The sequence below is a fragment of the Nyctibius grandis genome, chromosome 1 (assembly GCF_013368605.1).
Source record: "Nyctibius grandis isolate bNycGra1 chromosome 1, bNycGra1.pri, whole genome shotgun sequence".
NCBI classification, from domain to species: Eukaryota; Metazoa; Chordata; class Aves; order Nyctibiiformes; family Nyctibiidae; genus Nyctibius; species Nyctibius grandis.
In genome coordinates, this window is record NC_090658.1 from 98,813,518 (window position 1) to 98,826,692 (window position 13,175).

Consider the following 13,175-nt stretch of genomic DNA (forward strand, 5'->3'; position numbering starts at 1 on the left):
ATGTAATTTCCTGGTAGCGTAGCACAGCATATCTGTCTGCACATACTAACAGTAATACAATCATTCATCACTTCCTAAATTTAAAGAAAGTCCTGCGGAAAGGAAAGGAACCTATAAAAAGTAAGAAATCGTTTCAAAGTCTGTGTTCCTTTTTGAGTAAACACAGACATCTGATGGCATTTCTTGCATCGAACATTTTCAGACATTCAAGTCATCATACAGTTTCATTACTGAACTACCACTACAACTTATCTTCTATGTTTGGTCCTATTATGGTACATTTTCTTCCAACGTGTCTGTCCATATGATTATTCTTATGAGTTACTATCTTTATCACATATTGTCCACAGTTCATATAGGAATGAAATGTCCTATGTCAAATATTCTCAGTTCTCAGTTACTTAATTTCACAGAAGATATTTAAAAACCCCCAACCTACTGCACTAGAACACTCCTGTCCCAAAACACCTGGTTTCCAAGTAACACCTTTACCTATAAAATGAGTGAGCATTATCTACTAATCCCGTACAAATCAGCTGCTAGATGTCAATCCTGAGGAACAGTGATAATTTAATGCTGCAATCGCATGTGCTGTACTTCAAAGTAAGCACATCCAGCATGGAGTGCAAGAATTGGATCTGGAAGTGCACTTCTTCCCCCAAGTCTTGGCAAACAGTTCCTGCTATTGTATGTGCTCCTGGCGAATACTATTACTTTTTTTGTTTAGTTTCATAGATTAATTTAAACTGGCAGTACTCTAGCACTCTGAACTGCTCACTTAGAGACAGATCCAGTAAGATGAAAAATAAGGTGCATGGAGTCACAGCAGCTTGATGATGCTATTTGTGTTGTTACTTCTCAGGAGTGGTCCAAAGCAAACCTCATGTTCCTTAGTCATAAAATAGCCATTGCTGTTTTATGGGATATGCATTCAACAGTATTTGAACAGTATTTGCTCACCATAGGTTATGAACATACACATTTCTTACTAAACTCTCAGCAGAGTTCACAGAGAAAACCGAGTAAGAGATAAATCAGTTTATCTAGGACTTAGACATTAACATTGCTATTACGGGTGTAGCAATCTAATCCCTAAAATAAAAGATACATGCATTTTCATATGAGAATTAAAAGCCTAATGCCATATTAGGAACTATCAACAAGTTATTCCAGGCCTGTATGGTTATGCTCAATCCCAGAGTATTTTTAGGATTTTTTTTAAGAGAATTCTGAGATTCTGCAACTAGTCACACTGACTAAATCCAAAAATAACATGATCTCTTGCACATGGTTCCATTAATACATCAATATTTGTACATCAGGACTTAGTTTCTATAGATTACAGATTGTTCTTCATGTTGAAGGTTATTAAGCCATTCCAAGTTTTGAAATGAGTTTGTGACATGACAAATATTCACTTGAGACAAGGCCGCAATCAGCAAACTGTACACTTATGACTGAAATCAAGTTGATACCCAGACCTCCAAGTGAAAAATACAGGGCATGGACTGTACTGTTCATGCAAAATTAAAGAAGTATTTTTAAAATTTGGCAATTTATCTCGTTAAATAAAAAATGTTTCATGGCATGATGATAAAAACGGCAAAGAGCTAACCACAGAGAAATGCTAGAGGCCAAAAATCTTTCACAACCAACTGAAAACAAATGAAAATCAGTGTAATGAAAAAAGCACCAGGCAGTTTCACTGTGAGAGAGCCGATGAACTATTTTTAGATAGAAAAACTAAAAACTCAGAGGCAAGGTGGGGGAAGGGAAGGATATCTCTATGACACCTTTAAACAACAAAGCCCCAGTGTAGACACAGATGTGATTCTGTGATTCTGTGATTCTATGTATTAGCACAAACATCTTTTTGCAGGTACAACTTTAGTTAAGAGGAAGAATGTCTGACAGCATAGCTAATGCAAACTACATTTCACTAAAAGTGTTAAATCACAAAAGCCAGAAAAAAAAAATCTGATTTATTACAGTTGGGTTTTTTTCAGTCTGCTGATAAATGACTTCTGAAGTACATGGCACCACTGCTTCAGCTGGAGAAATTATATGCATTTTACAAAGACACTTGAATACTCTCAGCCCAATCAGCAAAACTGATAAATGATCTTTCAATCTCTAATTTTATACTACAACATATGGGGGCTACAGTCAATCCTCAGCTGCATGCATTATATCCAGTACATTTCATTGACTTCTCTGTGGTTGCATGTATCATTGCTGTATGTACCCATATTTACTCTGTATTTCTAAGAAACTTCAACTGTATTAATTCTGCAACTGCATTTTTGTTCTAAGACTATTCTGACTAGCGTTCTTATCAAACACAGGTCTTGTTACAGACTTAGATCTGCATCCTGCTTATTGTTTTATAGTACTATCTTGTACACACTTTTGAGGGACATTTTTCTTAAAAAAAAAGATGGCCAAGAAAAAACAAAACAACACTACAAAGATTTTAAAAGTCAGAATGTTTGGCAGGGAGCAAGAGATGTGTAGACTCTTGTGAAAGTTCCCCGCAGTCCAGCATCACTTAAGGCTCTCTTCAGCTAACATACCGGTAAATTGAACAACCCATGGCAGAATCTGTGTCCAATTTTTTGAACAAGGGCCATGGGGAAGCATCCAGGCAAATCGCTTGTGCTGAATCTAGAAATCTAATAACACAGTAACTTTGTTTAGCAATTGCGCTATCTATGACAGAATATGTTTTAAGTTTTGCTATCTTATCCAATAAGAAAATTGGACAACAGTTTTGGCATCCATATTGGATGAAAATAAAAAGTAACTCTATACAGGAGTATATAGCAAAAGTGAAATTGCTTAGATACTGCAGATGCCATTGTTTTAATCAGAACAACAGAATTGTTTTCCACAGGGCAGGTTAAACCATTAAACCAAAGGTGCAATTCCAGGGCTTGCTTAAGTTAATGGCAGGCTGCTTCCCAACCCAGCAGCATGTTCTTGCTCCTTCCCTGCTGTGGTTGCCGGAGATCACACAGCTATGGGGATCGGCTGCTGGCCTCGCTGACCAAAGAGGCTGATGCTGATGTGGAGGGAGTGAGATCAGGCTGAGAACTGGAGAGGAATGCTGTGAAGGTGAACTCCTAATTTTATTTTTCTTCCAAATAATAATCTTGGCTGGACAGATTTCTTCTTTAAAGAAACGGCAGTGGGAAAAAGTAACACTAATCTGAACAGAAATACATGGTTTTCAAATTAAGGAAATCTTTTTAAGTAAGGAAAGTAGTAAACTGCCTTTACTATTTGTTCACCCAGTGCTTCTGTGATTTGCTTTTTGCCTGCCTTGAATTTCATCCTGAACCATGAAGCACACAAGGATCCACAAACACTGCTGGTGTCCTGCACACTCTCATTGTGGACCAGTGCCCTTAAAGTACACATCTCCCAAAAGCTCCTTCTCTTTACCTGCAAGTGCTTTATGGCAAGAACAACATTGCTGGGGGAAAAAGGAAAAGAAACAGTCTGCTTCATCCAACATTGTCTTAACAATTCAACTGGTATCACACTGCCACATTAAGTGCTCTGCTCTCTGGGGAACACACCAGTGATCAAAGAATTCAGATTTGCTACAGTCAGTGGCATAATTAAAATGTTTTTTCTGCCCTCTGTTCCCTCACAGTCTGCTTTCAATGTCAGTACTATACATTTTTATATATACTCTTCCCCTCTGCCACCTATCTGTCATTACTTTTGCTTTCCCAGTTCTTTCTGCATAATAAATTGCATGTTAAATTATAGGATGAGTCAAGCTCAATATAGCAATCAAAATCAGTTAATGTCTGAATTCTAAATTTTATAAAAGATCTGGGCATATTTCTTGTAAATTGTCAGGTAGAAACAAGCCCAAATATGCAGAAAAAAGACATTCACATGTTTTCATTCTTTAAAAGAAGCATTGTCCTGTCATTTTTCATGGTAAGAGGCCCAGGTTTTCTCCTTAGTTATGAATGAAATAATTGGTATTTACATGGCAGGTATAGCTCCAATTTGTTCTTTCAATAGCAATCCCGCTATTATCCTTATTTTTAATTTACAAAATGCAGTAAGTTTTCAAGTTTCTGGAAAGAAACAAAGTACACAATTTCAGTACCTTTCAACCAGAATAGGAAAAAGAAAGATTGTATCACTGCAGCTTCTCATCCACTACTTTGAAAGACCTGAAGAAAGCATCAGGATTTGTACCAAATTCAGGCTCCCACACTCAGGAAGCAAATTCCAGAGACAAGGCCCTTTTCTTGAAAATACCCTGCAACCAAAATACCAGACATTTCAGTCTTAGCATTGTTGGCTCCAACAGCTCAAATGCCCTCAAATAAATACACGATATAGGGAGGGAGAGGTGGTTTCTTACATAACTATCTAATATTTTAATAGACCAAAGGCTAGCAGGACTTTGTGTAAGCACAGATAAAAGCTGGTTAGCATAAATGTAACTGATGCCACCAAACAGGGATGGCACTTCATTGCCATTTTCAGTAGGTGTTTTAAAAGTTTTCGATGAAATCTTTTGGAAACCAGTGTTCACATCTATCCATTCTATATTGTGTTTAAGAAATAGGTATATGACTTCTCAATATATATTTCAATAATATTTTTCAAGAAGACTGCTGAACTTGCCTCCACTGCCCAAAACACATGCCATGTGCAAAGCTAATCAGAAGTCATGCCCATGTGGACATTCACTGACAGATGAAGTCAAGTGCAAGGATCTCCGTATTTATTATTTTGGTGAAGAAAGAAGTCTCTGCAGATACAATCAGAGAACATAGGGTAAAATAAATGGTTGCAAACCCACCCAGATATAGGTGCCTTTGGGGAGCAAAGTTCTAGCTATGAAAAGGTTGAGCACAGAAACTGCCTCGCTTGAAGCCAGCTGTGCTCTAGGAAATGCCATTAAAAAGGTTAGAACTAAAAACAAACAACAAAACTCCATATAAATATTCTTTCGTCATTGATTTCTGTTCTTATCAGAAAGACTCATCAAGCCTGGAATATACTGACAGAAATGGGAACAGCATTTCTGTATCCAGAAACTAGACATCACAAGACGGCGAAACACTTTCTCTGAAATATGGCCCAAGCCACAGCCACAGCTCTTCTGGCAGCAGTGAGTGACAACATTGTTGATGGAGCTCAGTAGTCCAAATACAGTCAAAATCCAAGCTCTTCTGCAGTATCGTACACTGAAAGGGGAAGAATTCCTAAAAAAGTCGTGAGAGTAATCCCAACTGCTGTAACTGAGATCACTTAACAGCCAGCTACGATAATCTCCTCAGTAAATTAATATGGTTTGTCAAGACGAACAAACTACAAAATAAGAAAGCCATGACTGTGCCATTAAGATTTTCTAATCATAAACATCCATTTCAAAAACATTCTGAAACTCAGCCGAAATCAGCTTGCTATTTCCTTTATTGGCACTTTCAAAGGAGAAGAAAAATGGCCCACCAGCAACCCAGAAAAGTGAGAATGAGGAACAACTGGCATCTGATGCATCTTTAGAGAAGCACAGTGAAATTATTTCAGCATACTGATATTTACTGCGAGGCAACTAAAGAACAAAGATTAGCCTAAAAGGCCTCATGTCCAGAGTTCTGAATACTGCTGGCAGATCTAAAGGAGTTGCCATCAGCACACAGCCTTGTGGTGCTTTTGTCAGCAAGCTCTATGCCAAAATGGAATACACTGCGTAGGCAGTATGTGTTAAACTAGATAACAAAATGTGACTCCATAAGGTACTTATTGAAATAAAATTAAAACATTATACAATTACTATTATTATGACTATATAATTAGATTGTGTGCATAATGGTATTTTACTGTGAATTTCTTTAGGATTCAAAGGCTCAGTTATACTACTTTACTCAGTAATAACTTCTGTTAATGTCCATGCAATAATTGCAATAAGTAACTCACAGTATTTTAAATTAAAAATCACTCTTTAATCCTGAAAATATTATTATAATTAAATATTTAATAGTCATTTACATGGAGCATAAGAAAAGCATCTCCTATCACAAGACAAAATATGTACAAAAAGAGATAAAGATAAGAGCTATAACTAAAATCCAACATAAATAGACATAATCGATTTCCCAAGCTGACACTGCATTGTAAATTATTTACAACATATAAATAGGTGCAACACTACCCCATGTCCATTGAAAAAAACCAAAATGGCATCACACAAGAAAAATGGCACAGCATAGCTTTCTATTACCCACACTACGACTGAATGAATGAAATGCAAGAGGAGATGTGCCAAGTTACTTGATACTTGCTAGTCAGCTTAATCAGATACTCTCAGTTTCCTGCAGGATGGATAACAAACACTGTTCTGCTGCTTACTGCACACCACGTCTACTAACATATTTTCTGAGGCAGAAACAGGGGGGAAAGAGGGCAGAAAAAGGAGTCTGGAACCATGCAATCTGACATAACGTAAGAGAAGGAGATTTAAATAAAAAAATATATTACAAGATACCGTACATGGATAACTGAGATAAAGTAAATTATAAGGTTATGATGACAGATATCAGAGTTCCTGACTATCCTTCATTGTAACCCTGCCACATCAAAACCTGACTTTGTGCTCCTGACTGCCCTCTGTCCTTATTTTCAAAAACCAACTCAGAAATTCAGAAGACTATAAAAAATACTTTAAACAAATAATTTTTAAAAACCTAGTCTGAAGTGTTATCTCAACAACAGAAAGCCATTATATATTCAACACATTGAATAAAAAAGTTCTATTCTTAATTACGACACTCATTTCTCCGTGAAGAAAGGTTAAAAAAGCAGAAGCAAGACTATTGCCATGAACAACTAGGATTTAATGGAAATTCTGCAATGCTTGAATGTTATTGAAAGTACTTTTAACCCTTTTTTTGTTCAGCGAGATCTATAAGAGGTACTATTTACTTCTACAGCAAGCTGACAGAAAAGCGTATCTCGTACCTTATTAACATCAATAACATGGTATTAATTTTCAGCCTAACTTTATTCATACATTAGCACTGTTAGGCATTTTATTAATAATCATTTCAGTTGTTTCATCCAGATAAAGTTTTCCTCTAAAACTATGCACACCTAATGGAAGAAACTGGAAAGATTTTCTCTTTAGTTCTTCTTTAATGAGGAAGAACACAGAAGAAAACAACAGGGAGGGAGAGGAACATGAGAAGCAAGGGACCATTAAAGCCAAACCATCTGCCTTCCAGGTTTACCCTTTAGTGAAATTCTTTATCCCTTGCCCAAGTTAAGCTGAAAATGAAGAAAAACTAGCCATTTTTGTCTCAAAAAGTCATCCTCCCACCAAAAAGCTGAACAGATAAAATATAGACAGAAAAAAATTTGTTAGATTTCTCTCCCACCCCATAAAGTAAAAAAAAAAAAAAGTTTTCTGTTTCTAGAGTATTTTCCTTGCAACCGCTAAGAGTTAAGACTTTGCTAAGCCACAGGTATCAGCCATGATGTGAATTCCCCATTTTCACTGCCTTCATTAATAAACCATTTGCAAAAGAAAAAAAAAAGCACAGACATTAGTATTCAGGCCTACTAACAAAAGCTAGGAAAAAAGCTTGACATTTTTCAACCTCAAAATCACCTGTCAGACTCCTTCCAAAAATACCAAAAACTTAGAAATCAATCTTTTCGAATCGTGAATTTTCCCTCAAATATGAATTTCAAATAACTCACCCTTCTCCAATTTCTACCTCCTCTCACTCCATTTTTGCCAATGATTTTCGTACAGTTTCAGATTAAAGTCAGCTTGTAATATGCTTTTCACTGCACACAAAGCGCTACTTTGTTTCTTATTCCTAAAGGCAAATTGCCCCACATTTTTTGCTATTACCTTGATTTACTACTCTGCTATAGTCTCATGTTTCCCTCAAATTCCCATCCACTGAAAAAAATGTGTAAAAATATGTAGAATGAATAATGAATTTAAAAAAAAGTTTTCTTTCTTACTGACAAACTTTCAAGATATTTTTAGTAAAGACATGTATGGGTGATACCTAATTTTACCGGTTCTTGTTCTAAAGACAATCTTGATAATACTGGGAAGGCACTAATAAAAATAGAGCGCTCTCTGTATCAAGTAATTTTACCTAGTAATATTTCCCTCAATAGCAAATGTTCAAGGTTTTGAGAAAAGACAGCAATTACTTTGTTTAACTTTGCAGAATTACACAAGCATAAGAATTTAGCATTTACAGTATCTAATACTGCAGAAAAACTTAGAATCTATCTAGAATATTTAGGTCCTATTTCTTTAATCATTCTCCTCTCCCAAAGATCACTTTAGTTTGTGTCTGTGTGTCTCTGATTCCTCTCTTCTCCCTCTCTCCTGGCCTCACGCTACCCACAGTCCCTCTTTGCTCTGCCCAGGATACAACCAAAGGGGAAGTCTGAGGGCTGGGTGTATTTTTTCCCAGGCAAGTTGGAGCCAGACCTCTTGCAACAGAGAATACCCAACCTGAAGTCATGGGAATACAGTTGCTTCCCTCATCATCTCAGGAACATGCTGTACAGAAACCACAGTCCCATGACTTGGAGCACATCTCAACCAAGAAGCTCTGAGATGATTCTCTCTCTCTCTCTCCACTAAGCATGGGGAACTTGAAACTACATTCCTAACTGCTTCTTGCCATTTCCTTGTCCCCGTGCAAAATTAAATCCATCCAATCCCATTGTGCCTTATTCTCTTTCACCTTCCTTTTGATTTTTCATACAGTCTCTGCCTTTCATCCCATCCTGTGTTGGAATAGGATGCTGCCTAGTTTCACCTCTACGCTGAGTACGCACCATTCTGTTGCTGCTCAAAGGCAAGATGCCAATTCCACTGGAAGAAAAAAAACAATCAGGAAAATATAGCATTTAAGGAAATTGTGGCACGCTCTCTCTTTTTAATCCTGCCAGCAGTAATTAGAGAGAGGACAACCAATTTCACTGAGGGAAGATTAGTATAACACTTCTTGTCATACCATGAAAGCTCTTAGTTTCCTTTGTTTTATAAATATTTACGTATAAACAGTAGAGTTTTCAGTATCAGAATCATGATTTGAGAAAAACACATTCACGATTAACTTTCTATCTAGATACATCCAGATTCCAGAAGAAAAAAAACACTCGAATCAAAATGCCTCCTGAAGAAAAAACTGTTACAGATGAAAATACTTGACAACAGACATACTTGTGTTTCTGTGGCATCCTTTGGATACACTGCTCAGTGTTTCAGTTCATTAGCAGCATTTAGGCTGAGCTCCATCTTTTAAAGACTTAGGACGAATGTAATATCTTACTTACTTTGTGTCTCTGATGAGAGGTGCGCTTCCCAGTTTAAAACAGATTTTTTCCCCTCCACAAGATGCTTGCCTCAAAGAAAAGCTTTCTGCCAGGTCAAACCCTGTGAAATAAGATACAGTGATTTAATTTATTCAATGGAATTTAAAAAACGGAGGTAGATACTGACTTTTAGCATGCTTGGTGACTAACATGACTAACTAGCATGCTTGGGTACAGACTGACAAGCTATTTTGAAAACCAGTACTTTAAGTCAGAGAAACTTCCAATACTCATTTTATTGACAGAGAAACTATCAGTGCAAAATTCACTCAGTACTTTGCAACCTGAGAAATGCATTCATTACTTCCTTTTATCATCAGAACTGATAACAATGAAGGATGTTTGGGAAAAACAACGGAAATTAGCGTGGCTGCAGAACTTGAACCAATACTTTCCAAGAACAACACGTTCTGATTTTAACCCCACGTTCCTAAAAACAACAGCTTTTGGAGCATGGGGGTGGCATTCTGCACTGTCCTTTCAGTTTTAAAGCCCAGCATCATTCGGACTATGATTACATCCACTACTAAGCCAATTAATTTAGATATCCATATTCATGCAGTCATTTACCTGAAAACACCAAGGCTGTCTCTGTGATTTGTTTGAGATGATGAACAACTGTTTTCATTAAAGGACACACGGTACCTTCAAGAGAATACAGTTTAGTATCTATCATAAAATTCTATCAAACAAAAATTAATCAGAACAAAACATTATGACAGTGATAGTAATATTAAGAGGAATGTTTCTTTTTGTTTCTTTAGGATATGAAAACCAGCAATAAACCAAATCACAAAAAACTAAATATGAGCAAAGATATTTCAGATTTCATACTCCACTTCTAATAATATAAGCAGATATAAATTTTATCACATTTTAATTCAGCTGTTTATGACCAAAGCTCAGATGAACAATATAGCCAGAAGAAAAACACTAAATTCTTACAAGCTCTTTCCATCTACAATGCTCTGTAAAGCAATAACATCTGCTCTAAGTTGTTTTTTTTTTTAATTTCTGGTTATATATTAGAAAATCTCTTTTTCCCCCATTAATGAACACGAAACAATAAAGCATAAATGCTTGATTACCATGACAATGATCTATTGTTACTTCAGTGAACAGTAATTTCAAACTGTGGATTAACAAGGATATAATCATATAATATAATAAACAATGTAAGCAATATTTATATTTTGAAAAAAAAATGGTTGAAAATTAAGCAGCTTTACAGGAGATTAAGTCTAAACCAAAGTATTTAGGTAAAGAACCAGAACGTTCTAAAATCTGGAACATGGTAAATTCTACAGTTAAATCTAACTGAAAACTTAGATCGAACATTGTATTATAAATATGCACTACCTTATTTTCATAAAGACCTTTCTTCTCTTTTTATATATACACAGAAATACACACTTTTAAGCAGCAAATACAGAGAAATGTCACTTTTGTCCATTGTGCCCTGCTAAGCCCTAATAAAACTATCAAATGGAAGATGACAAGCAGGGTTTGGCCCATGTGCTTATCAAGCACAGAGCTCCATGCTGAGATGACGTGACTAAAAAGATGGCCAAGGTATGTCTGAAACTGCTGAACAGTGAAGGTCAAGGGGCTTTCTGAAGTGGAGTTCAACGAAACAAGTAAGGAGGAATTTCCTACCATTAACCTGGAAATCATCTATATTTAAAGATTTCCAAGACCATCCTGACTGAAAGTTGGCATTCAAAATAGCTATATTTGTAATCTTAAAGCATGTGAAATTTGTCATTCATTCTGTAGTAATGTAGAAAGCATATTATCCTTCAAAAGTCTTAAATTCTATTAAATGTGTTACAGTATTTGATCTGGATTAAGAATGGCCAATTGGATACAACCAGTAAAAGTGAAACTAAATTATATAATACAGATATAAAGACACCTCCTGACAACACGGTTAATGAAAGCTATGTCAATTGTTTAAAGAACAGAGGAGGTGGAAGACATTTTTTCATAAGGTTCATCAAGTTCCATGTCCTTTATGTCTAAATTGCAATTTACAATTACAAGTAACATCACTCATAAATTATTTCTAAGGCTCTAAGATAATGTATTCTTTCCTTCACATATATACATAAATATGCGTATATACATGCATTTACCTATACAGATAAAGTTTCATGACAAATGAGATAAATTATATGCATTAAAAACAACAGCAATTCCCACTGTAAATTCCCTTTCCACAGAAAAGATGCAGAACTGTAAAGAATATTCATGTTGAAAACTCTGAAACCGAAATAAAATCTTTCATCATTCTTGGTTTGCACGGAGTTTTATGTAGTGTGAAAAGCACTAACTGGAATTACATACTAACATAACAATTTCAATACACCATTTGATATACATACACACCCCATGGGACAGAAACAAGCTCACCTTAGATACCCTTTAATCTATAAACCTCAGACTTCAATCACTTATACAGATTACTAAACTATAGACTTTTATCTATAGCCACTCCAGAACAATGAATGTGGTTATGGTAGATTTATACAAGTATAGCTATAAGAAATACGTTGCCATAAAGGAAGCCTGTTATGGCTGAAGCCACAATAGCATGTCACACATACACTGACAAACGTTTTTCTTAAATCTACGCATTTTCTAACCAAGGTTTTTTAAATGTATATATAAAGACTATGGGGCACATTCCCTTTTTGGTTAAATTCCTTTACAGTATTTATAATAAGTGCCGCCAGACATGACTTATTGCTGATTTTACCTTGAACTGCTGTAGTAAGATCTAGAGAACCTGGGACACAACCATGCTTTTTTTCTTCCAGCATTAACTACATGAGGGCTGAGTAGTAAAAGACTATGGAGTTTTAGCTTATTCCCCCAGCCACTTTCTTCCAAGTCCAAAGAAAGACTCAAGCCTTAATTTCTGTGTTATCCAGATGATAGCAACTATTCCTCACATGTCACAGACTGGACTGTGGACTTATTTTTATCAGTGGCGTAACAGTCACAGCATAGACAGGCCATGTAAGTGTTACTTATTTGGTTGTATTCCATAACCCCAGAAGAACTGAACGAGTTACTATGAATCTTCTTCTATCTCATGCTGCTGATGCACTCCTTAGCCCAATGTGATTCTTTTTCCCAGAGAGCTAAGGCAAAACTCTAAAATATTAAAACAGAAACTCTCCATACCAAGACTGACAACTTCCATTGCTATAGATTGACAAAAATTCTTTCTACAGTTACAGTTTTTAGTCAAAAAGTTAGCCTCTTCCAAGATTTTTTGTACCACTGACAGATCTTTAAATTTCTTTTGGCCTGAGAGAAAACAGACAGTTTACCCATTCAGCCTGTGGGTAGCTGAATTAGATCTACATGAAGACATTCTAGAAAGAAAAAGAACAAGACAAACCCTTACTGCTAATGCAGGCACAGAAACCGTGCACCTACCTGTCCTGTTAGAATACATTACTATAATGAAGCAGTAAAAAGAACAAGCTTACATTTATACACTAGATTGCTCTGCACTGATAAAACTGTGTCTGTCTGGATAGAAGTCCACAATTCATATAAAAATGGTGATGTCAAAGCTGAAGTTAACCTGCCTATAAATTAATGACATCACCTATCCATAGGACAAATTGCAGACCTTAATCTTTAGAAATCAATGAGCTCTACATGTAGGAGCTTATTATCATAAAATCAACCTAATAATTTTGAAAACATGTATTTATGCAGAACAAGCAGATATATCACAGATCACTGATCTTCTGTCTCTCCAACAAAATGCT

The 13,175-nt window shown here is 36.0% G+C and overlaps 1 protein-coding gene across 1 annotated transcript in view; it reads right to left on the reverse strand.

Moving 5' to 3' along the window:
* The window catches only part of COL19A1 (collagen type XIX alpha 1 chain), a 202,260-nt gene extending 191,915 nt beyond the window's left edge, over nt 1–10,345 (reverse strand). Inside the window, 2 exon segments of the mRNA XM_068396430.1 lie at nt 9,349–9,448; nt 10,333–10,345. Of these exon segments, the coding sequence (XP_068252531.1) occupies nt 9,349–9,448; nt 10,333–10,345 (113 nt within the window).
* Between the last annotated feature and the right edge of the window lie 2,830 nt (nt 10,346–13,175).